Source organism: Hirundo rustica, chromosome 5, assembly GCF_015227805.2.
Source record: "Hirundo rustica isolate bHirRus1 chromosome 5, bHirRus1.pri.v3, whole genome shotgun sequence".
In the NCBI taxonomy this organism is placed as follows: Eukaryota; Metazoa; Chordata; class Aves; order Passeriformes; family Hirundinidae; genus Hirundo; species Hirundo rustica.
The window spans coordinates 58,331,104-58,353,743 of record NC_053454.1 but is presented as its reverse complement, the minus strand read 5'-3'; the positions used below and the strand labels follow the sequence as shown (position 1 = coordinate 58,353,743).

Below are 22,640 nucleotides of genomic sequence, written 5' to 3'. Positions count from 1 at the left end.
TGAGTGCTCTTAATGATGGCATAAGTAAAAATTACTTTCATCTTAATGCATTTAGCACATGGGAGATGAGAATTCAATATCTGCTCTGTCACTCTCCAGCCCACTTGTGGGTGATTGAATGGGATAAAAAGAACGACTGGATTAAGCTAAACACAAACTGCACAAGGCAGATCAATACATCTCTTGAAAGAGTTGGAGATCTCGCACCACAAAAACACCAGCCTCTCTTCAGGATGGCCTCCACCATCTCACTGAGGTCCTGAGAGCACTGCGTCAGTTTCAGATATGTCGGGTTTTGGGTTGGTTCTGAAGTTGAGGGGCCTTAGTGAAGCACAAATGAGGGACATACTGATTCATTATGGGTGTCTTTGCTTTGCTGACTTACTTTACAAAATTGGTTTTATTTGAAATGGACCATATTTGATTGCATGGATGATTGAAGCTTTTTTTTTTTTTTCATTGGAGGTGTTAACTGAAGAACTGTTCATTATTTTAGAGCTGTACTCTGCATAGAGGGTTTGTTGGAATGTTGATCTATTCTGGCTTTTTAAAATTTACTTCCATTAATGTGAACTATATGATAGCTGTGGTTTTTTAGGAATTGTTAGAAATTAAAAAGATTGAGAAGATGGTGTTTGCTGTTTGCCTTGCTTACTAAAAAAGCTAGTTATAGATTTTGTACCATATGTTAATACTCAGAGATGCTTGATTCAAAAATTGATGAACCTTTACTAAGTTATGTTTTCTGAAAGTATTTGATCTGGAGTAGATAGGTCACAAAGCAATAATTGCAAGCTACTTAAAGCAGTTGAAGGCTGATTTATGGAATATTCTGCTGTTGTGGGAATATTTCTTAGGAAGTCCAATTGTGACAGTTTTTGAATGAAACATTACTACAACATTTAAAAATGCAACCCAAGTAATTATCCTGGAGTGCATAAATGGGAACTTTTTAATGAAACCCATTAGATTTTTAAAGCAGTAGTGAAAAAATATTGACTTAACAGGTATACATTTTTTTTTTTTTAGCACAAACTGCCTTCCGGGTAGCTCTGCAGAGGGGTTCACTTTGCAGTGTTGGAGCTGACTTGTCTTATTAATAGCCTGCACCCGCCTGTGGAAGCCTAAAAATGGTATTGCAGTAGTCTGATGTACAAAGGACACTATATGAGTACTGAGCAGCTGCACCTGCATTCCTGGCAGAAAAAAACCATTTTTCCTTCTCCCCACAAAAAAAAATGATTATATGCCAGTATTTTTTAGGACATATAAACCATCTCTATGCCTTATATAATAATTTTAAATGCTTTTGTTTTCTCCTTTTGTGTTACTTTCATGCTGTATGCGTGGTGGTTCTTTAGGGGATGTGCTCAAGTCAGTTCAGAACAAAAATATAAAGAAGAATTAAGTTGACTCTTCTCTTTCATGTCTGTTTTTGTATGGATCACATCACAAAATAAACATTATGTGATACCCAGATTTTCATTTTGTGATTAGCTGAGAAGTTTATCTCTTGTTTAGTAGGCCTACTTAAAGGCCAGCTGATAGATCCTGCTACTGTCACTATATTATAGAACTTGATTTTGTGCCTAATGTAACTTATTCTTGAATTATTTTGCTGAAGTTTTGTTCTTTTTTCATCTGTCACAGTGCTAGGTAAAGTCCCTTCATAAAACCCTTATTTGCCCATCTGCATGTTCTTTAAACATCTAAAGCGTTATGTAAATGATGATACCTTTGTGATCCTACAGTAACACTTCACTCACTCAAATGAGGTCGGTTTTCTTTGTGTGGGGTGCTCAGAAGAGATTCGAGAAACAACACAAGTTTCAGTTCACTGTCTAGATAACGTTGTAAGGCTGAAAGGAAGACAGGTGCCAGAGATAGAAAAGGACTTAGCTGAAGTTTTAAGGCAAATTCCTGAAAGAGCCCAAAGCAGAAGCCAGGTCTCCTGTGTCCCATGAATATTCTCTTTATCTTTCCCTAGGAAGCATATGAGTGTTGTGGAAAATAGCTTGGCAGACATATTTTATGCCTCTTGTCCTACAGCAGCTTTGTCCCCTTATGGAGCTGCATCCTCATTGCCTCTCCCTGCGCGTTGGCCCCTGTTCATTCCAGTGCAGCTCTGCTCCTGACTTCTTCCAGGGCTTCCCCTCCTCTCCCATGACTGCTACTTGCTTTGGTCATTGGCTTCAACTTTATTTGCACATCCCTTGGGGTTTCTGCACATTTGTTTTGGCCACCCCAGATCCCTGTGTGCCACCTCTGGATTAAGGCAGCTAAAACAATCTCTTGCTTCTGCGGTCGTGTTACACCAGCCCTTCGTGGCTTCCTTTATTCTTCCACATCGAGTTCAAGCACCAGGCTCTGAAAAGGCCATGTGATAGTGCCCTTGCCTGAGACACTGCATTGGTTTGCTCCACCTGTGTTGCTCCCATGGACCAAAATGCCTTTTGAGTCTCCAAGCTGACAGCCTGTTTTCCCTGGATGCTGCGTCGTTCCCTTCGGCAGTCAATACCTGCTGTCATTCCAGGACTGCTTCTGTGGGCCGTTACAGAAATTAAATAATACAGTTGTGATTTAAGCCTGGTTGAACTCATTGAGGGGAGTGGGGTATATGGGGAAAGTTAACCTCTGCTGTGTATTTCTGCTTTATATCCTGAACTTCTTGGGCATGAGAATGTACCCAACTTAGAGTTGTCGGACTGCTCTGTGATACAGCACACTCAAGAAGATCTGAAAAAACTCAAACCAAGTGTTTGGCTTTTATTAGAAGAAAAATTCCAGTCCTGTTGAGGACAAAAAAAAAGTAATGAGATCTATCTTGAGCATGATACCAAAACTCCTTCCCAAATTAAAAAGAGGAGATGCTCATAATAAAAGCCTGTGACAACTCACCAAGATCATTTAGAATGGGTAAAGAATGGAATTTGAAATGTCTTCATTAAGAATCTCAAAATGAGTGCAAAACAGCAGAGAACAACGAATTGGAGTTATGTAAATACAGCCTTTAATAATGCATTTTATTTTTGGTTCATTCAGGCCAGCATAATTACCTGTGTGCAGGAAGGAACGACTGTATAATTGATAAGATTCGGAGGAAGAACTGCCCAGCCTGTCGATTACAGAAATGTCTGCAAGCTGGAATGAATTTAGGAGGTAAGCAGAATATTAATAGTTTGGTCTCTTAATTGGATTAGGTGAAAACATTGGAAATGTGCAGCTTTTTTAATAGTTCTGGCAGCTGCATAATCTCAGAATTTTTAAGGTGGGATTATTCTGAAGAAGTGCTTAATAGCTGATAAACTCTATTGTCATTCTAAATTGGGGTTTCAAGGTGCGTATTTTATGGCACAGAAAAAAGAAAAGTGGGTGTTTTATGATGACAGTAATTTTAGTAGAATACCATAAGCTAAAAATGTTGAAGTTTCAACTATTGCATGGGGTTATTTTCTTTGTGATGAGCATTCTCTCGAATACTGAAAAACATGTTACACCATCATGAAAGTAAATTCACACACAGTGAAACCTCTCAACTTCTTTCGTGCTTATTCAGCATTTTTATTGATTTTTTTTTTTTTTTCCTGTGACTGTAAGGATGTGCAATAATTTTGATGATGTTACTGCATTGTTCATATACCAACAACAACAAGAAAAAATGTTTTCTTACTGATTATCAAAAACACACTGAAAACAGTGTGATAACAAAATCTATAATAGTTTTTTTTTCCTGTTGTTTTAATTATTCTTTGGTAATGGCTATGTGTTTCTGGCTGTGCTTCAGTGGATTTCCTGACTCAAACCTTCATCTGAGCAAATGTTATTATGAATACCTTTTTCCCACCACTCCTGTGTTTATGGTGTTGTGTGTGAACAGGGGTTTGGATACTGTTGCAGGTCCTTCCCCTGATGTGCAGTTACCCTTCCCTCAAGAGTGTTTTCACTGTACAGAAAAATACAACATGGTCACATTAACTCCTCCCCATCTCAAAATTCACATTTTGTCCTCCTGAACCTATTCTCCTGGCAGCTGAGTTTAGTTCTACAGATTGAGCTGTTTTTTCCTTCATAGGTTATGTGCAAAATCCTGGTTCCTGCCTGCTGCCTTTTTCTACCTCCCAGACTTCTTTTTCTACCTTGTCTCCTGGCAGCAATACTCAAACAAGTCACACCTTACTTTTTCAGAGAGAGGAGCCCTGTTAGGCTCTCTTTCAACCCCTTTCCCAATTTTGAGATACCACATTGCACCCCAGGCCCCATTTTCCCTTTTCCCAAGGGAAAATGGGGCCAGATTGTGGCATGCTGGGGAGGTGACAGCTTTTCCTTGCTTTGATCTGTGCTGTTCAGCCTAGCCAGGGAAACAGAACGCCTTTGTTTGATGAAACAGGAGCTCCATGGTCGCAGCTCCTTCGTCCCATAAAACTAGCGCTGAAAATCGTTGTGGAGCAGGAAGGTCAGCTCTCTAGAGTGCTGGGAATGTTGCTGCATCCTGCCGGCAGCTGGTGTAGGGCTTCTTCCCCTGGATGTGCCCCATGCAATGCCCGTGGAGTTCCAGGAAAACCCATGGCTTGAGAACCTTAGGAAATAGCAGCAGGGGATGCTTCATCTGCAATGTCATGAGTTCCTCCCTGTGATGTCCAGGTGGGTTTCAAAGGATGTGTTCACATGGTGTCCTCTGCAGAGAAGCAAATCAAGGCAGGAGGGAAACTTCGCTAGAGGGGCTTGCTTTTTTTTTTTTTTTTTTTTTTTTTTTTTTTTTTTTTTTTTTTCCTAAATACTGACTGGAATGCTGTAAATGAGGCAGGCATTGAAAAATCTTCTCTTCTGTTGGAGCTTGGTAGACTGCTGGAAACCATTGTTTGTGACCTGTGTTTATTGCAGCTCCCCTCACTATCAGAAAGACACTGAGGTGCTGGAGCAAGTCCAGAGACGGGCAGTGAAGGTGGTGAAGGGTCTGGAGCACAGGTCTGCTGAGGAGTGGCTGAGGGAGCTGGGCCTGTTTAGTTCCTTAGAAAAGGAGGCTCTGGAAGGGCCTAATCTACAGCTCCCCTGAAAGGAGGATATAGCAAGATGGTGATCCGTTGGTCTCTCCTCACATGAAACAAGCTACAGGATGAAATAAAATGGCCCTAGGTTGTTCCAGGTGAGGTTTAAATTGGATTTTAGGAGAAATATCTTCATTGAAAAATTGGTCAGACACTGAAGTGCGCTGGTCAGTGTGGAATTACTATCCCTGGAAATGTAGATGTGGCACTTGGGCACAAAGCTTAGTGGTGGACTTGGCAGTGCTGGGTTAGCGGTTGGACCTGATGTTCTTAGAGGTCTCTTCTCAGCTTTAATGTCTGTGACTCTATGACCTGGAAGGCCAAATGTGCCTCTGCAGTGTACAGCTGGCACGCAGCTGAGATTTACACCTTAGCTGTTCTGGTGATTTTCATCACGGGGGAGAACCTTCAGGTGAAATTCTCACTCCTGATTAAATCCCTTTATGCCATGTAAAGGAACTAAAAAGTGGTAAAGGAGGTCTTTTCAACATGAAAGAGATGAAGAGTTCTGCCTTTCCTTGCACTGCAGTGCTTTCTGCTTGGTCAAAGAAGGAAAGGGCAGGCTGGAGGGAGAGGGGAGGGCTGCCAGAGGAAGGCTGCACCTGCAGCCCAGAGGCAGCATTACTGTTAAGAGAGCCCCAAGGGCTCCCAAATCATGCTGATGGCCCTTCCAGCCTTTGAGCGAGCCCAGCTCTGGCAGGAAGTGCTGGGAACTTGAGGATTTTTCTCTGCTTAGGCCATCTGTCTCCAGTGGTGAGCTCTGCATTGGGCATCTACAGAGGAGCAATGCAGCATCTCAGTTTTGTGAGCTTCTGTGTGCCATTGCAGGGCATTTCTGGTATGCTGGAGATCATCATAAAAAAATGAAGGTGGAAATGACGAAAAGAGACATTAATTCATATTTGAAAACTGTGATTTTCATATCAAATGCCAAGGTTTGTTACTAAATAACATGTTTATTTTTTTTTTTATATTTAGCTTGAAGAAAAAGAGTGATGTCATTAATATGGAGTTACACTGTAGATTATAGTTTCATGTGGTCAGACTGGTTTTGCCAAGCATATATATTACTCCAATAAAAATGGGCTTTTGCCTGTTTCTAGCTTGGACTTACAGACAAAATGGGCAAGCATTTTATTAGGTAGTATGATCAGTAAGGAGCTGGAGAAAAATGAATTTATAAATGCATTATTTTAAAGTTCGCTTTGCAGCTCTCTGTAGTTGTGACACACTGCGCTGTGCTCCTGGTGGAGTAGGGCCAAGCTCAGCTCTCACCCTCCAAAGAAAAGCGAATGTAAAAACAAATCTGAAATTGTATCAGAGGTGCTGATGTGCTTAGTTCATGAGAAACAGTAAGATGATGTGCAAAATGGTTGTCAGCATAGCTGAGGGCTGGAATGTCTGCAGTTTGCTGAAACCAGGGGCATTTGTTTTCCACTTGCACATAACTATGATGTTTTATCCCCTCATTTAAAGAAAAACAAACAAACAAAAACACAAACAAAACATCAGACCTCTAGTTGATCTAGAAGAAATATTGCATTAGGGAACAATGTCCTGTCTCCTGTGGGCTGGAAAGGAACTTGACTCTCCTTTGCCACCCTCCCCATGTACAGATGGGAGCGAAGGACCCCCGGCTGCCCCCACCCAGGTCCTCCCACGTACTGAAATAGGGGAGTTCTGAAGCAAATTTTGTAGTTTGACAGTTTGAGGTTGTCTTCCTGCTCTTACTGAAGATATAATCTCTATAATGGAAAACTGGGAATCAGAAATAGCATTCCATGTTTCCTGCAGCACCAATCTCCGATTAATCTACTGATCTTTTTTCTTGGGGTTTTTTCTTTTTCTCTTTTGGTAATATTCTTTCACAGTATTTTTTAAATAGTAAAATAGAGTGCTTTTTTACTCTGTCAGTCTTTCAGTTTTGATTTCATGGCATATCTTCTACTTTCCGGCATGCTATTTTTTTTTTTTTTCTAAATTAAAAAAAAATATTCTTTTGACTGGTGGCAGCATGCCATGATTAGGCACCTTGTAAAAAATACGTGTAATTCAGTGATACAAAATACACCTTTTTGTGAATGCTCAGCCAAAATAATTTGGCAGTTTTACTGTTTACCTCCTCATTTTGTTTGTTGAAAAATTGGAGCATTTTCTAAGCTCTTACATCCTTTAATAATCTTTAGAAAATTATTCATCAAGTCAGCAAATAATTTACCTAATTATGTTATTGTCTCAATTTTTGTTTTGATTTTATAAGAAACATCTGCAACCGGTAATTTCTTTAAAGCTGAAGTTGCCAGGTATCACATTAAATCATCCTTCTCATTTCTAGAAGGTATGTGTGTGCTCTGCAGACAGCTATATCCCCTTTGGCAAGTAGGACTTCAGAACTTTTTTGGGAATCGTATTTTGTTTGTTGTTTTGTTATTTTATATTTTTTTTTAACTCCAGTGACATATGCTAGGCTTAATTGTTGGAAGAGATTCAGAGTGAGCAACTGCACTATGAAGGTATGCTGGCCCATTTTTTTATGCTCTTTTCAAGATTCTGTAATTAATTTTCAGTTAATTACGGACCAGAATGACTTCACGGATTTGGGAAGTGTGACTGGGTTTGGCGAGGCTCTTGCTTTCTCACGAGACGTTTTTTTTTGGCCCCCACCTCCCCACCTTGTGCTGCTCTTCCTCAGTTGTGTCTGTCCCCGTGGTGGCACTGCGGGGTGTCACACTGAGACCCTCAGTCCCACACCTTGGCATGGGGTCTTAGGCCACCACCAGCTGCATCCTGTAAGGCAGCAGCCCCTGGGATGTGTCCTGCATTGCCACCAGGGTGGCACAGAGCCTCCTGGTGTCACTCACATGTGCTGAAGCCTGGAGAGTGGGAGTGTTTTATATGGTGTCACTTGAGGCGACCGCCCACCCCCCTTTCCTGGGCAGGGTGGTCCTCACATCTCGGATGTGACCTAGTGAGCAGGCATCCCTCTTCTGCGTGTTCAGAGAAGGTCCCTCTTCTGCCATGGGATGTGCCATACGTGCAGAGGGGACGTGAATGTGTGGAAAGATGGGTTCCACGAAGGGCTGGAATCCTTCCCTGCCTCAGCTCCCCTGTGAAACGCTGCTGAGACTTCCCGGCCTTGGTCTCCCACAGCAGTGAGGAGCAGCTTGCTCAAGGACCCTTTGGATCTGGAAGGGACATAAAATAGACTTCACCTTGCAAATTACACAGTTCATCATTCTGTCTGCAGAGGCTGCCTGTGAAATCCGAGTCCTGGGTCCGCATACATTTACATATGTAAGACACTTCATGCACAAGATGCTGGGTGTGATTTGTAGGCTTCACTGGCAGATACCCTTATTTTTTATACACTGAAATATTTCAATAATCTGAAAAATAGGTTAATTAAGAAAACCAGTAATAAGATATAATGCTTCACCTTTTTGCCCATCTTTCTGTTTGAGAACTCATACTGGTAAGGTTTTAAATTTTAAATTTTCAGTTACTGGAACTTATGTGGTTTATATTATCATTGTTCCTATCTTTCTGAGAAAAAAAAGAAATAGAAAAAAATCTGAAAACTTACGGAAAGCATAAATACAGCAAAAGTGTATCCTCTTATTTTTCTTTAAAATTTCCTACTAACCAAGATTTCATACATTTTAGAGGAAAATAAACCCCTTTGTGTAAGACACAAGCAATTTGAGGTATACATATGGTTAAATTTTATTTTTCATTTAAACTTTAACTGCAAAGTATTTTGAGATGCCATTAACTTTAATGCATTTTTATTTGCATTTATTATGTAGCATTTTCTTCTGAGGGAATCAAGCCAATAATTTTTAAGCTTGAACATTCAGCTGGGTCTTTATCAGTTCTTTCACCAGACTTTTACAAAGGCTAGCAGGTTGGAGAAGAACTTTAAGTAATAAACAATACTATTTAAGTAATAAGTAAGTAACAAATGAATAATTTTTAAGTAAGTAATAATTAAGTAATAGATAATAGTAAGTAAATTTGTGCGTTGCTGTTGAAGATGTTGTAGAAGCCAACTTGTTCGGCAATTGACTTTTCCTGCTTTTGTGTCCATCTTACTCCATGTGTTGTGCTCTTGCCCCGCTCTTGATGTGACCCTCTAACTTTCCAACTTGAATCATCCTCACGAATGGAATGTTTAGATTGGATGTTAGGAGAAGTTCCTCCACTGAAAGGGCTATCAAACATTGGAAGAGGCTCCCCAGGTTTCCTTCAGAAACCATGTAGATCTAGTGCTTAGAGACGTGGTTTAGTGGTGGACTTGGCAGTGTTGGGTTAATGGTTGGACTCTGTGATTTTAAAGGTCTTTTCCAACCTAAATGGTACTGTGATCCTTGAGTATTGTAAATAACTATGAGAACAGCCACATGCTACAACATTTAAGACATTATTTGTGAATGATGGTTAAAAATGCAGAATTTTGAACAGGACTGGTAATGTCAGAGTAATCTCTTGGGCATCAGTGAAAAGCAATATTGAAAGTGTGTCCTTGTACTTGGAATTTTGCTGATGATTTCGCACCGTGTGTGACGGCAGCTGGAGAAGATGCACTGCAGTGGTCTAAGAGCCCACAGCTCCCATCCAGCAGTCCCTGATCAAACTCCTAATCAGGTTCATGCTTTGTTTTTTCACATTTTCCCGGTTCCAGCTCTCCCTTCTGCAAGCGCCCAGCTGCCAGCGACATTTGTCTTTCCTCCAGGAACAGCCTTTCAGGCTTTTGGCGTGGGGCTGCTGAACTCCAGACTTTCTGTTCTCTCTGTCTGGACTCTCCACCATACCATGCAAGGCACAGCACCTTTGGTTGCCAGTCTTGCAAAGGAGCTGCATCCCTGCTGGGCTGCTGCTGGGAGTGTGTCGCCCAGCCTGCCCTGTGTCCTGCAGTGGTGCTGTGCACTCAGGCTCTGGGGGTGCTGTCTGATTTTGGCTGTGCAGCACTCCCTGTGCAGGCTCAGGGGTGCTCTTTCCCCAGAGCTTCATGTTCTGCACGTGGTGCCTTGCTTTGGTTCAAAACACAAGGTGGGTGATGACAGTTTTCTGAGAGGAAGCTTTTCAGCATTTCTGAAAGTTGTTACATGCAACTCTTGGTGATGTTTTGTTTTTCCTGAATCACCAAATTATCACTTCCACAGTGATACTATTATTACAGCTTCCTTCCACAGTGCTGTAAGTCCATATCCTTTTTACTCTTCCCCACAGTAAAAGCACTCTTCCCCACTGTGAAAACCTGCCTGTGGCTCCTGTTCCTCTTTTTTCCAGAGCTGCTGGTTGTCACCAGAACCCTTTTGAAACCTGCCCCTGTGGTCTGTGATGATGTATTTCCGTTACTCACTTCCCCATCACTGAGAGAAGCTGTAGGAGCATGAGGAACTTGTCCTTTTCACCGAGCTGTAGCTTCAGAGAGTTTCCACCTGAAGAACAGTGCATGAAGATTTAACTTGCCGTGCTTGCAACAATCTTGGCCAAAGTAGGGTGGGTTCACAATGCTGAATCGTGGTTTTTGTTTTGAATTTTATTTCTTGCTTTTTCTCCCCTGTCAATTCCCAAGTGCACGGCTTTCTGTTTTCAGTACCTGTGTTTTGCTAAAATAAGTGTGAGGTGTGGCAGGCATACCTGGCTCAAAAAGCAGCTCTTGGAGTCCGATGGCAGTCGAAAGAACCTTTCCCAGCAGGTTATGAAGGGAATGCCAAGCACGTTTAAGGCTTAGAAATGCACAGCAGCGAGAAGCTGGTGTTTAACAAAGAGGGAGGCAAGGTGAAGGCACTGGATGGAGTGTTTCTAAACCACCCGGTACACACCTTCCTGTACACTGGGGCTGCTGATTTGTGTGCTTTTGTGGTTCTCTGCCATCAGCTTTCCCAGATCACATGAATGGGTAATGGTAGAGGTTTGCCATTGCCCCAGAAAAATGGTTGATATTACAAATACAGAGTGTTTTCTGTAGTGTTCAGGGGGGTTTTTTGAAGCAGGAGATTGCCAGGGCTATACTCTCTTTTCTTTTTTAATGACTAATCATGAATTAGATGGTGAAAAATATGGCCAAGATGACTGCAGAAGATAAACAGCCGGCTTGTATTTCACAGGTAGTGAGTGTTCTGGGAAGTGGGGTAGATAATTTCTAGAAGATGAGGGACAGACCAGCAGCATTTAATATATTAGGAGTAAGGTCATTTGACAGATATCTGAGTTGATAAAAACTGGGGATATGGAAGTCATACAGATGAGGAGACAAAGGTTCTCAAAATTTTTGTTGTTTGGGGGAAAAAAGTCAAGTGTGAACGTGGTAATGACGTACCCAGAAAGACCACAGAGGGACGCGCAGCACTTAGAAAACTTAATTCTAGCAAGAACAAAAATGAAATGCTCTTTAGAATGGAGTAAAAGTCTGAGCACTCTAGATGTAGAATGAGAGCTGCAGTGGCACAGTTTGGTTTTGAGGGACTCTGAAATGCTTGTTGAGAACCTGTGTCTCCAATGTAAATGTGAAGTTTTAGACATGGTAAGTGTCTATCAGGGTTTTATCATGTTGTGATCAGGATGGAGGGCACGTAAATCATGTAACAGGCATGGAACATTGGGTATCAACCCAAATAAAAGAAAGGAAGAAGACTTGGATGAGGAGTGCCTGCAGAAGGTTGGATGGGAATGGGCGTCTTGGGAGGAACGTTGTCGTTTGGCATAAGGCAGAAACCAGCAACCATAGCCAAGAGTATTCAGTCTGGTGCAGTCAAAATCTGTTCTCCAAAGTTTCTTTAATTTTTTTTTTTAAATAAAATTTTTACCAATGCTCGCAGTTCAAGCTGCTGGTGTTTCATTCCAACAGGTGTCTTGGAGTTGTAGGTGATCTCATCTTCGCATTTGTTGTTGACATTCAACTGCTTGTCTGTATTTAATGTCAAATAGAATAATCAAAGCCACTGATGTGTTTAGTAGACAACTCTTAGCTCAAAAATTACTGAATTTGCCATATGCTTGAAGAATGAATAAATAATCAGTAAAAAATGAGTTTTGGGAGCATCTGAAAAGGACTGATTAAGATTGGCTTTCATCAACATTGTAATTTTCTTTAGTAAGCTTTTTTTTTAAGGCTTTGTTTATTGGATGATTTAAATATTTACTAAATACATTTCTTTTGAAATTAATGAAGGAGTACAAGAGAGAATTCTGTACACCAAAAATATTAGATGTGAGATTGTGTTATGTGATTTTGGGATTTAATATGAAATATATGTGGGGAGAATTTTTCATACTTTAGCCATTTCTCATTAAAAAGCTTTATCAAAACCAGCTTGATTTGATTTTAACAGGAAACCACTAATTGGCATTTGGTGAAAGTTGTTCCCACACAGGGAGGAGTACCCCTATGAAACTGTTATTTTTCATTTAATTATCACTTTGAGGATTGCTGAGAAACAAGCAAATGTGTTAGACATTTTCCCTGACAACCTAAATATTCCTGTAAAATGCACTTTGGATCTCAGCTTTCTTTTGTCGCTTTTGTCCGCTGTCTCTTCATGAATGCTTAGCCTGAAGCTCAACTTAAAAAAGGGATTAATTCCTCCGTCTCTTACCCAAACTCCCCAGTGCCTTTCCTTCTTAATTGCTGTGCTCATCACTGTCCCGCTTGTTAGACAGTTGGGTAACCTGAACTTCATCCTTGGGTCAGACCTCAGAATGCACAAGATTTGATCTGGGCTTTCACCTGAAGGTTTTTGAGACAACTTCTGTGTGCGAGTTCTGGTGTGAGGTGCCACGTCCCTGCAGGTGTTTGCATTTCACTGCTCAGTGTCTCGAGGTGTAAGTGGATTTTTTATTAAAATAAGATTTCTCATTAAGTGGGCGTGTAATTACTCAAAACAGTGTTCTTCCAGAGTGGCTTCCTGTTATACTGAAACGACATCTGGAGTAGAGTCCTGCTGAGGGTCTAGTAGTAATTGTAATGATTATGTGTATAATGAGGTAGAGAGCAAATAAGTAAATCTGCAGATTTGGATCAGAAGCCTCTTCAGTTCCAGTGTTGGAAGCCAGTGTGATGGCGTTTTTGGTACAGACTGGCATGTTGAGAAGTGTAAGTTCAGGTGTGGAGAAATGGGTTATCTGAGAGCAGCTGCTGAGGGACAGCAGGGAAGAAAGGAGAATGGTTGTGTGATGATCATGAGTTAAACTTGGAGTCAGCGAGGTGAAATTGTTGCAAAAATAGGCAAGTCTTATGTGATGCCAAGGAATCCCTCTGTTTCTTGTCAGAGCTGGCAAGTGTGGGCCTGATGATTGTGTCTGGTTTCAACACTTCTGGGCAGGGTGGTGGGGATGGGGCAGCCTTGCAAAATTGTCAGGTATGTTCTTGTGCCAGTTGGTGGGATTGCAGTACCTGGGGTACCTTTGTGAAGTGAAGGATGTGTCTCGCGTCTCTTCCGGGACTTGTCCAGTGTGAACGTTTCTGCAGGTCCCTTGATGACCTACTCTCTTTTTTCTCATCAGGTCTTTAAATTTAGAAAGGTTCCTTTAAGATCTAAATGGAATCTTCCTTCCTGAAATTTCTTATCATGTGCCTGAAGAAAGGTGTACACAGATTAGAGACTGTCCAAGGAAGAACAAGGATAATAAGATGCTTAGGAAAAGAAGAAAGAAACAAAGCGTCAAAGAAACTCATTTGATGCTAGTGTAGTAGAGGCTTTAAGAAGGTCATGATACCAGTCTTTCAATTCAAGCAGTGATGTAAAAGAGGACAGGAATGATAAATTGTTCTTTATGGCCACTGGGGGAATGATGGAGAGAAATCAACTTTACTGCTGACAAAAATGGTGCAGCATTGGAGAGGAGAACACTGAGTGGTTAGATGTTGAAGGAAGATGTGGTATACTATGGAATTCCCTTTAATGGAGATTAATAACGTACTGAGTTGGGCAAAGTACATTTGATCCTGCTCAAGGCAATAGGATAAACTGTTTCAGATATATTGTTTCTGTGCATTACAGGCTTGTCCTCCAGCAGCATTGCACTGCATCATATATTAGAATCTGTTTCAAACAAAGCAAAATGCAAGTACTTCTGAGGTTGTTCTATAAGCAACCAAAGTAGTATTTACCTATTGCAGTCTGTTTTATTAGGAGTTTAAATCCAACTAGAATAAAAAACCAAAATACATCTAGGTGAATATAATGCAGATAGTACGCAATTACTATTAAAATGTGCATCAGAAGCTCCTCCTTTCCATCTGTGCTGTACCTCCCTTTTTGGTACCCAGATGTAAACCAGGAATAAGAATTGCACTTATGGATGGTCCTGGCTCTTTGCAGGGTCTGAACAAGGGCAGATAAAATGTGGCATTTCCATAGGTCAGACTTCATGCACGTTTACTCCTTGTCTTTAATCTGTCCACTCATGTCCGATTGAAGTGTTATTTATTAATTAGTAAATGCTATGCCAGAATATGTCGTTGTTTCAGTTATGCCTTCTGTTTCATTCTACTGAATTCAATCATTGGATTGGAGCTTATTGTCCAGTAAAAACTTCCTTCTGCCACTGGAGGATGAGAAATTAGGAAAATTTCTTGGCTTTGTTAATTAGACTACTGATTCCTCAGGCTCAACAGCAAGTGATAGCATTTTCTACTCTCCTCTGGGATGCAGCTGTCAGAAACAAGTTATAAAATTTAATTTGCCATGTGAAGCTAGCACCTTTGTTTTCTTCTTCACCAGCTGCAGTCTTCCTTTCTTTGCATGTTTAGACAGACCACTGGGTCTCTTTGGCATATCCCAAATGCCACTACAGAAATCCCCCTTGAAATGCCTCTGCTTTGCAAGAGTCGAGTCCTTTTGGCCGTGTGTCTTACATGATAAAGTAATTTTGTGCTCTTCTTTCAAGTCCCTGTACAACTTGTCCCTGCTTCAGTAGTTGCTTTTCGTTTGCTTCCTCCCCTTGGTCTCTCCAGCTAAAGCAGTGACTCATCTGCTTGCCCGTGTTCCTCCCAAATTTGTACCTAATCCTTCCTCTCACACATGGCACGACAGGAGTTGGATTCATGGATCCTGGTGGGCTCCGTCCAGCTTAGGATATTCTATGATTCTAACACTTGGAGCCACGTTCAGAGGTTCTTCCTCTTCTGGAGCTACCTGAAAATCTTTGCTTCCCAAAGTGGATGTAATGGGTTTTATGGAAGATTTAGGGTCCTTCTGTGTTTCTGGAAGAAAAGAAGTGTATCTGAGTCCACTTTGTAGGGAAAATGGTATAATGCTGTAAGATCTCATTTGCATTACTGCTTTTCACTTAATTCCATGCATTCCCAAGCATATGTATGTGTGTGTATATATGAAGTCTGTATTATTGTCTAGAAATTTCTCGGCAATATCTCATTCCCATTGTGCTAGACAACTAAGTGAAAAAATGTCTGTACCAAGATAGCTCAAAATTCTCATGTCAAGATACAACAGATTTGGGGGAAGGGTAAACACTATTTGTGGTAGCAGTAAAATAGCTAATGAGAACAGATGTCAGCTCATTGAAGTAAGTGAAGCAAAGTCACCAGGCAAACATGATGAAAAGATTCAGAGGAGGGAAAAGTGGCATTTTGATGGAACATTTATCTGTACAAAGGTGGAGGCACTGAGTGAGGGCTCAGAGCAGAGCCTGCTTTGAGTCAGAGCTGCCTCGAGGGGAGAACTGGCACTTTCGGTAACTGTGGCACAGCAAGGTCCTGGAGGTTGTTTTTTGGAGAGCAGAGGCAGGTGGCAGTGGCAGGGTGTGCAGGGAAGCCCTCGAGCATTTGGCATAGGGTGGAAGGGAGAAAGCTGGCAGCTCTGGAGGCTGGGGGGGAGGTGGTGGTTGTAGCTCAGGTGTGGAGCTCGGGCCCTGGACCTGAATGGAGGAGCACAAGTGTTTGAAATGCAGGTGTTCGCTGGCGTGGGTGCAGAGCCAGCACTGTTGGAGGTGGCCACAGTGAGTTTGTTTTGCAGCATATTGTCTACCCTCAGGCTGCCTAGACCACTGGTGGCACAGCACATGCTTAGAAATTATCCCAAATTATACCTCATTTGAAGTGCATATAGTGATTTGCCTCCCCCCACACCCCTTGTCTTTTATGTTTTGTGTATTTACTCCAATTGCTGCTTTCTCTTCTCCTTTGCATCTTTTTTAAACCTCCACCACATTTTCTGTCCTCTGCTGTGTCCATTCTGGTTTACCCTCTCCCTTCACTGAAGTTCTCTGCTTTACACTAGAGGTAGCATATGTCCTTATCATGTGCTTCTGATATCCCCCGTGGATTCAGATATGCATAGAATATAATAAAGAACTGTTGGGTCAGGATCAGCTTAGTCCTGGCTCTGGCGGAGCTTTAAGATGTGATTAAATAAAGATCTTAGTAGTCAAAGTCATGACTTTAGGTATACAAACAATAAATGATTTTCTGATGGATGTCAAGGCAAGCTCTGAATATCGCCTTTGAAAAAAAAGTAAACTTAGATTCCAGGGGATTGTCATCACAAGGCTTGTGATTCACCCTACATAGAACTACAGCTGATCTTCTAAAATTCAGATTTAGCTTACTTTTTCTCTTTCGGAGCACTGGAAGCGAGCATGAATCTGCAGAGTGTGTTACATGGTTCATCTTCTACATTTGAATGCTAGTACAATTCTACAAACAAGACACTACTCTCTTAGAAATCTGCTGAATTAAATCATAATATTTATGGGGTTTATCTACTATTAAAAACATTTTGTTCTTTGACGTTTCTGGATCCCATATTTTTTTACCGTAATGCGATGAAAATTATTCATTTTGAGCCTAGGAAAAATAGTGATTGGGTGTGTAGAGTCCATAACTTAATTTGTGTGTGTTCCCTGGGCACAAAGGGAGTATATTATATATATAATCTACATGTATTTTCTCCCTGTAGACCTCACTTGTATAGCATGTGTAAGTTTACTATGATATTTTTAAAAAGAGAGTGTGGTAGTTTACCTATCTTGTGGCTACCCTAAACCCTCAAACTTTACCCTTAAAATTAAGGAATGCCATAATTTGTAGCTGATGTTCACGTTAATTTGTATTCCAAAGCCACTTTACGATGGTGCCACATCCAGATAAATGTCCTGTTATTGGACCTAGAGTAATGTTTCCTGTTGCAGGTGACTAGAAACCTATTCAGCATTTTACAGATGGCACAAAAACTCCCGTCCTGAGGTGGCAGAATCCCTGTTTCAGCTTCTGGACAGGAGACTTCCATGTGAGAAGTCAATACAAAGGAACCAGCTGTCCAACTGACTTGCGTCTTATTTGTTCCACTATTTCTTGCTATAGCTACAGAGAATAGTTGTTGGGAAGTGCCTTTTTAAAGTCCAAGCTTGTGACTTTTCAAATGTTTCACCTTTTTTTTTTTTTTTTTTTTTTTTTTTTAATTGGAGCTTAAAGACCACCTAAAATATTCAGCAAAAGCCATGACACATGACAGATATTTGAGATTTTAACCTCATGTAAATCTGTGGTGACTTTCTCTGTTGTTTTTTTTTTCTTCACCTACTGTTCTGTCTCAAGTGATTGAAAAATAGGAGAATTATAATATGATGTTCTGGCCGCAGTAACACTGAACAGGAGGGCAAGAGGTCCTGCAGTCACTGCTACACAGCCATTTATTTGGATGAAACTCTTGTCCTAACCCCAGACAGGCTTCAGACATCAGCTTTGTCACTTGAAATGCCCCATGCTTCCTCCATCCCCTGGTCAGTGCGGAGAGCCAGGGATTTCTTGAGCATTTTCAGGGGGTAATCCTGATGGGCACGGCTTTTACTCTTCATTTGAGGTGGCTTAGTTGGTTTTGTAGTTAGTACTCGAGTGAGAGAGCAAATGTGAAAAACAGCTTTTAAAGAGCGACTCAGAGTGTGTACTGCTCAGTTTGTATTTAATCTTTACTTGTTGGTTTCTGTGGGAGTTACCAAGCCAGTTGAGCTACAGCACTGGCATGGAGCCAAATGAAAAATACAGTTTTCTTCACTGTAAACATGACTGTCAAGCAGTAATGTTTTTCTCAGCTTCATTTTAAAGGCATTATAATGGAAGAAAATGAAACTAAAACACATTTCTATGCCAGTTTTATATCTGGAAGAATGTTATTTTTTTTTTCTTTTAATAAAGAACTCTTGGGGAATAGAACATACAAACTTATGTGTTAAATATGTGCTCAGTTATCTGTGCTGCAAGATACTTGATGGAGTTGGTAAACGAACACTTTTTTTATTCTGGTATAGTCACTGTTCAAATGCTTTTCTTTTGCCTCTGCAAACATGAAAAATGTGTTGAGTTCTTTATTTTTAGTCCTGTCTTGATAACAGAAAAAAAAATAGTGCCTGATAAATTTAATGAATAACAGCAACAAACACTAATCTCTCTCCACTCCTTCAGGATTATTTTTAAACTCTGTTTTTAGTGTCCAGTGGCTCTATTAACTCATCAGACATTCAGCTGAGCTTGCTTTTGGGATTTATTTTGTTGAAAAATCTGTAAGTCCAGCTTTGCCTTTCTAAGATAAATGTAAACTGTATTTAGTGCTCACATTGATTTTTTACCAGGACCTCCTCATGTAGGTGCAACTGCACCACATGGGGAACCACTGCATTTTCATTTCCTTTTCAGGACTGAAATTTCCAGGGTTGTCTGCTTTGCCTATGACTCCCTCTGGTTTATTTTGCAGAATGAGGAAAATGTTTGTTTAACAAAATGGTCAGCTGCTGCTTTGTAAGATGGATTTTTGGGTATTAGAGTTGAAAATGACATCTTGAAGAATGGATGTTGCATCCATGTAACTTGATGTACCAGAGTATGAAAATCTCCTTCGGTTGTGTTGGTTTTTGGATAAGCTTTTTTAAGAATATCATAATAGAAAAGTAAGAAGTAGGATTTGAATGGACTTTTAGAGGGATCTTCTCACAATTCCTGTGTCTTGAGACAGAACAAGATGCAGTGAAACCTTTGCTGAGAGATACATGTCTCACTTCTTCCTTATAACTTCAAATGGACAGCTATTCCTATGTAACCTGTGATAATGCTTTTCATAATTAGGAGGTTTTTAATTGGATGTGGTTAGCTGAACAAAATATCTTGAAATTTTATTAGGTGCAGTGCATTTTTATTTGCATATTCAGTAGTTTTATTAAAAAAATTCAACTTCCCTCACTTTGTATGTCTGCAGGCATGGAGGAAATAAGGAATTCTTGAAAACAGACCTGTAGGTGCATCAATGAAATTAATTTCCTTCACCTAATTTCCTCCAACTCTCAGAAAGGAAAGTGATAAAAGTTAAAGATCTCTGAAGTTCTCTGTAGACTACCTGAGGGTTGTTGGTGCTGAAATCTACCAAGGAAGATCCATCATGGTGTGATGGAAACGACTGCAAGCTGATATTGGAATATTGGACTCCCTGCTCTGTGCAGGACGTGCTGCAGTAGCAGTGAATTTTATTTTGAATTGCCGTTTCTTTTGAATGCCATAGTCAAGGTGCATCTCTTTGGGCACCCTCAAGACCTTGTGCACGAGTAGTAACATCACTGTTTTCTGTAGCAGTTCCTCATGTTTGCCCTAATAAATATTTTTTTCCCTCGAGTCTTGGGATGAACCATCTCCTCTGAGTTCAAGGTACTGTCCCAGCAAGGAAGTGTTGAAAACAACAGGCTATTGTTGCATTTGGGTGTTCATTGTCCTGGACCCTGGGCGTCTGTATCCTGCCTCGCTCATTCCCAGCCGCTGGCTCTGGGCAGGCAGCCTCAAGGAAACAGCAAAACATTAATGGCTGCTGTCACCAGAAATGGTCTGAGGGCAGCAGCATCTCTGCCGTTCAGGGGGGTTTCTTAAAACATTAGTTTGTAGAAGAGTAATGAGGTGGTTTTGTGGGTCTCATTGGGCAGTTTTCTGCATCGTAAATAAGAGGGGCAGGAACAAGCGCACAAAGCAAGCTTTGAAAGCATCCCAGGAGGCAGTGGCGTGGCGTGCTGAGCTGGAGTGGAAGTGAACATTTTGGAGAAGTGGAAGCTGTCCAGAAAGGATCCTGGAACTGCAGAAAAGGGGTTATATTTGAGGAAAGATAGGGGAGAGGAATGGATGGTGGGAAAAAACTTGAGGAGGTAAACTTGGGAAAGGATATGGACTAGGAAGGGGCTATTTGCAGTAGTATTCCAAGTGGGAGTGAGATAGGCTTGTGTTTCCTGATGACAGTAAAAGGGATGTTGTAAGAATCAAGAGACAGGAAGATAAAAGTCCAGACAAGGGTTTTAGCTGTGTCCAAATAGATAAGAAAGACTTTGTTTGAGAGAAGTTACTCTGAAAGATCTCTGAACACCTAAATGTAGTTCATTATTTATTGATGTTAAAGACTTTTTGTTAAGTTTTCCTATTGCAAAAAATGTGATGATGGGCTTTTGGTTTGGTTCTTCGTGTGTGTTTTTTTTAACAGAATTGTGTTGATTTTCAATTCCAATTCTTTCCTCACACTATGGCAAAGTTGGGAACGCAACCCACAGGGAATGGCTGGCCTCTCTTCAAGGCGTTGAAGCACCATAAGTGTTGCTGCCTTCTAAGAGTGCTTAGTAAAGAAAAGTAGGGCGGGTAGAATTAAAGAGAGAAAAAAAGCAAATTAAAAGAAAAGGGAAGGCAAATCATCAGAGACATGTTGATAGCAGTGAGAAAGGTGTTACATGAGGTTCAAGTCTTTCTTCTTTAAGTGGATAAAGTTTTAAGCATAATTTCAGAATTACTCAAGAGAAAGGTGCTGTTACGGACGTATCAAAGCAGCAAAAGCAAAGGGGCTTGACTAACTTGGGCTGTTCAAAATGGATTGACTACATTTCAAGTTGAGGCAAAGGCTTAGGAGGGCTCTGGGTCTACTAATAGTGTGCAGATTTCTTTTGATGGCCAATGCAGTGGAGAACATGAATTGCCATCCTGTAGGTGCTAAGTGGTTACAGTTCTGAAATGTTTAGTTGGCACCGACCACAGTAACTGGGATGCTTTATGCATGTCTGTATGGAAGCAGATACTGGATGTTCTGTCACATATAAAAACATCCAGTAAAGCAGTGAAAATGAGCTTAGAGGTGGCTTTTGTTCCTTTTCCCAGTGTGACAATGCTGCAGGCAGTGAGGTATTTCTTAAGGTCCTGTGCCTGTTTCACTTAAGAACTTCAAGATTATACTTTGGCTTTTGTTTCCTGTGTAAAGAACGAAGGTTTTGCTGGCTTTCTGTACTGACTTGGTTCTCACGTTGCTCATCCTCACAGCCCGGAAGTCCAAAAAGTTGGGGAAATTGAAAGGGATGCATGAGGAGCAGCCCCAGCAGCGGCAGCAGCCACCCCCGCAGAGCCCCGAGGAAGGGACGACGTACATCGCGCCCGTGACCGAGCCCTCTGTCAACACTGCACTTGTCCCCCACATGTCTGCTATCTCACCAGCACTTACCCCCTCTCCTGTAAAGATCCTTGAAAGCATTGAGCCGGAGATCGTGTACGCAGGATACGACAGCTCGAAGCCAGACACAGCGGAGTACCTGCTTTCCACCTTAAACCGCCTAGCCGGCAAGCAGATGATCCAGGTGGTGAAGTGGGCAAAGATACTTCCAGGTAGGACCATGAGTCATCTGCTGAGATGTCACTTGACTGGTTCTTTTAGCTCAAAGAACTATTTGGCTTGACAAATTGCATCTTTAATCCATGGACTGTGTTGAGAAAACTGGCAACTCTGGGGGGGTGTGAGATGAGAAGTGAGAGAGACCTATCTCTTCTGAGAGAAGATAGTTGGGGGTTTTTTTCTTATTTTATGTAATGTTTGTTTCATATGCCTGTGGTTGATATTTAAAAAGCTTTCATTTTCAGTAGTAACCTCTTAAGAAGTAAATGTATTTTGCCACTGGAATGAAAAATTACGGTTTTACTTTTTTCAAAGTGGGAGTGTTGTTCTTGTTTGTGAATACTGGAAAAGTAGTAAGCAATGTGTTTGGTGATGGCTTGACCAGCCCTGGTAGTTCATGGGTATTTTCTGGTTTGATCTCTAGGATTTAGAAACTTGCCTCTCGAGGACCAAATTACTTTAATTCAGTATTCATGGATGTGTCTGTCATCGTTTGCCTTGAGTTGGAGGTCGTACAAACATACAAACAGCCAGTTCCTCTATTTTGCTCCAGACCTGATCTTCGATGAGTAAGTATTCCTTAATGGCCCTTTTCAGTACAGGCTGGAAGGATTGCTGTCTTTATTTGGTTTTTCAGGCATACTCTAAGAAAGTTTCAGCTAATTCTGGCTTAAAAAGCAGCTGAAGTTTTAGTTTTTGTCAATGACTCACATTTCTATTGCCAAAACTTTGATTACTGCTGTCCACTTCTCCTTATGTATGGGGATGTGTTCTCAGACTGGGACCATCCCACTGGTTTGAAATGTGACTGATACACAACCGCGATTTATAGAAAAGAACATTTTTTGGTATCTACTGGAGCTCGGAAAAATATCCAACTTCTAGGAAATGTGACTGTTTAAATTACTGGGGTTTTTCAGAGCAGTCATATAATGGTGCTTTTGTTAACAATATACAG

General features: G+C 41.1%; 1 protein-coding gene across 6 annotated transcripts in view; it reads left to right on the top strand.

Moving 5' to 3' along the window:
• NR3C2 (nuclear receptor subfamily 3 group C member 2) overlaps positions 1-22,640 on the top strand; it is a 191,875-nt gene that overhangs the window by 138,754 nt on the left and 30,481 nt on the right. For 5 of the 6 annotated variants that reach the window (XM_040064075.2, XM_040064077.2, XM_058420605.1 and 2 more), the window contains 3 exons: positions 3,043-3,159; positions 21,337-21,675; positions 22,107-22,251. In XM_040064075.2, the coding sequence (XP_039920009.1) occupies positions 3,043-3,159; positions 21,337-21,675; positions 22,107-22,251 (601 nt within the window). Of the gene's footprint in view, positions 1-3,042; positions 3,160-21,336; positions 21,676-22,106; positions 22,256-22,640 lie in introns of those variants that run through there. The other variant, XM_058420606.1, reaches the window with a different exon arrangement.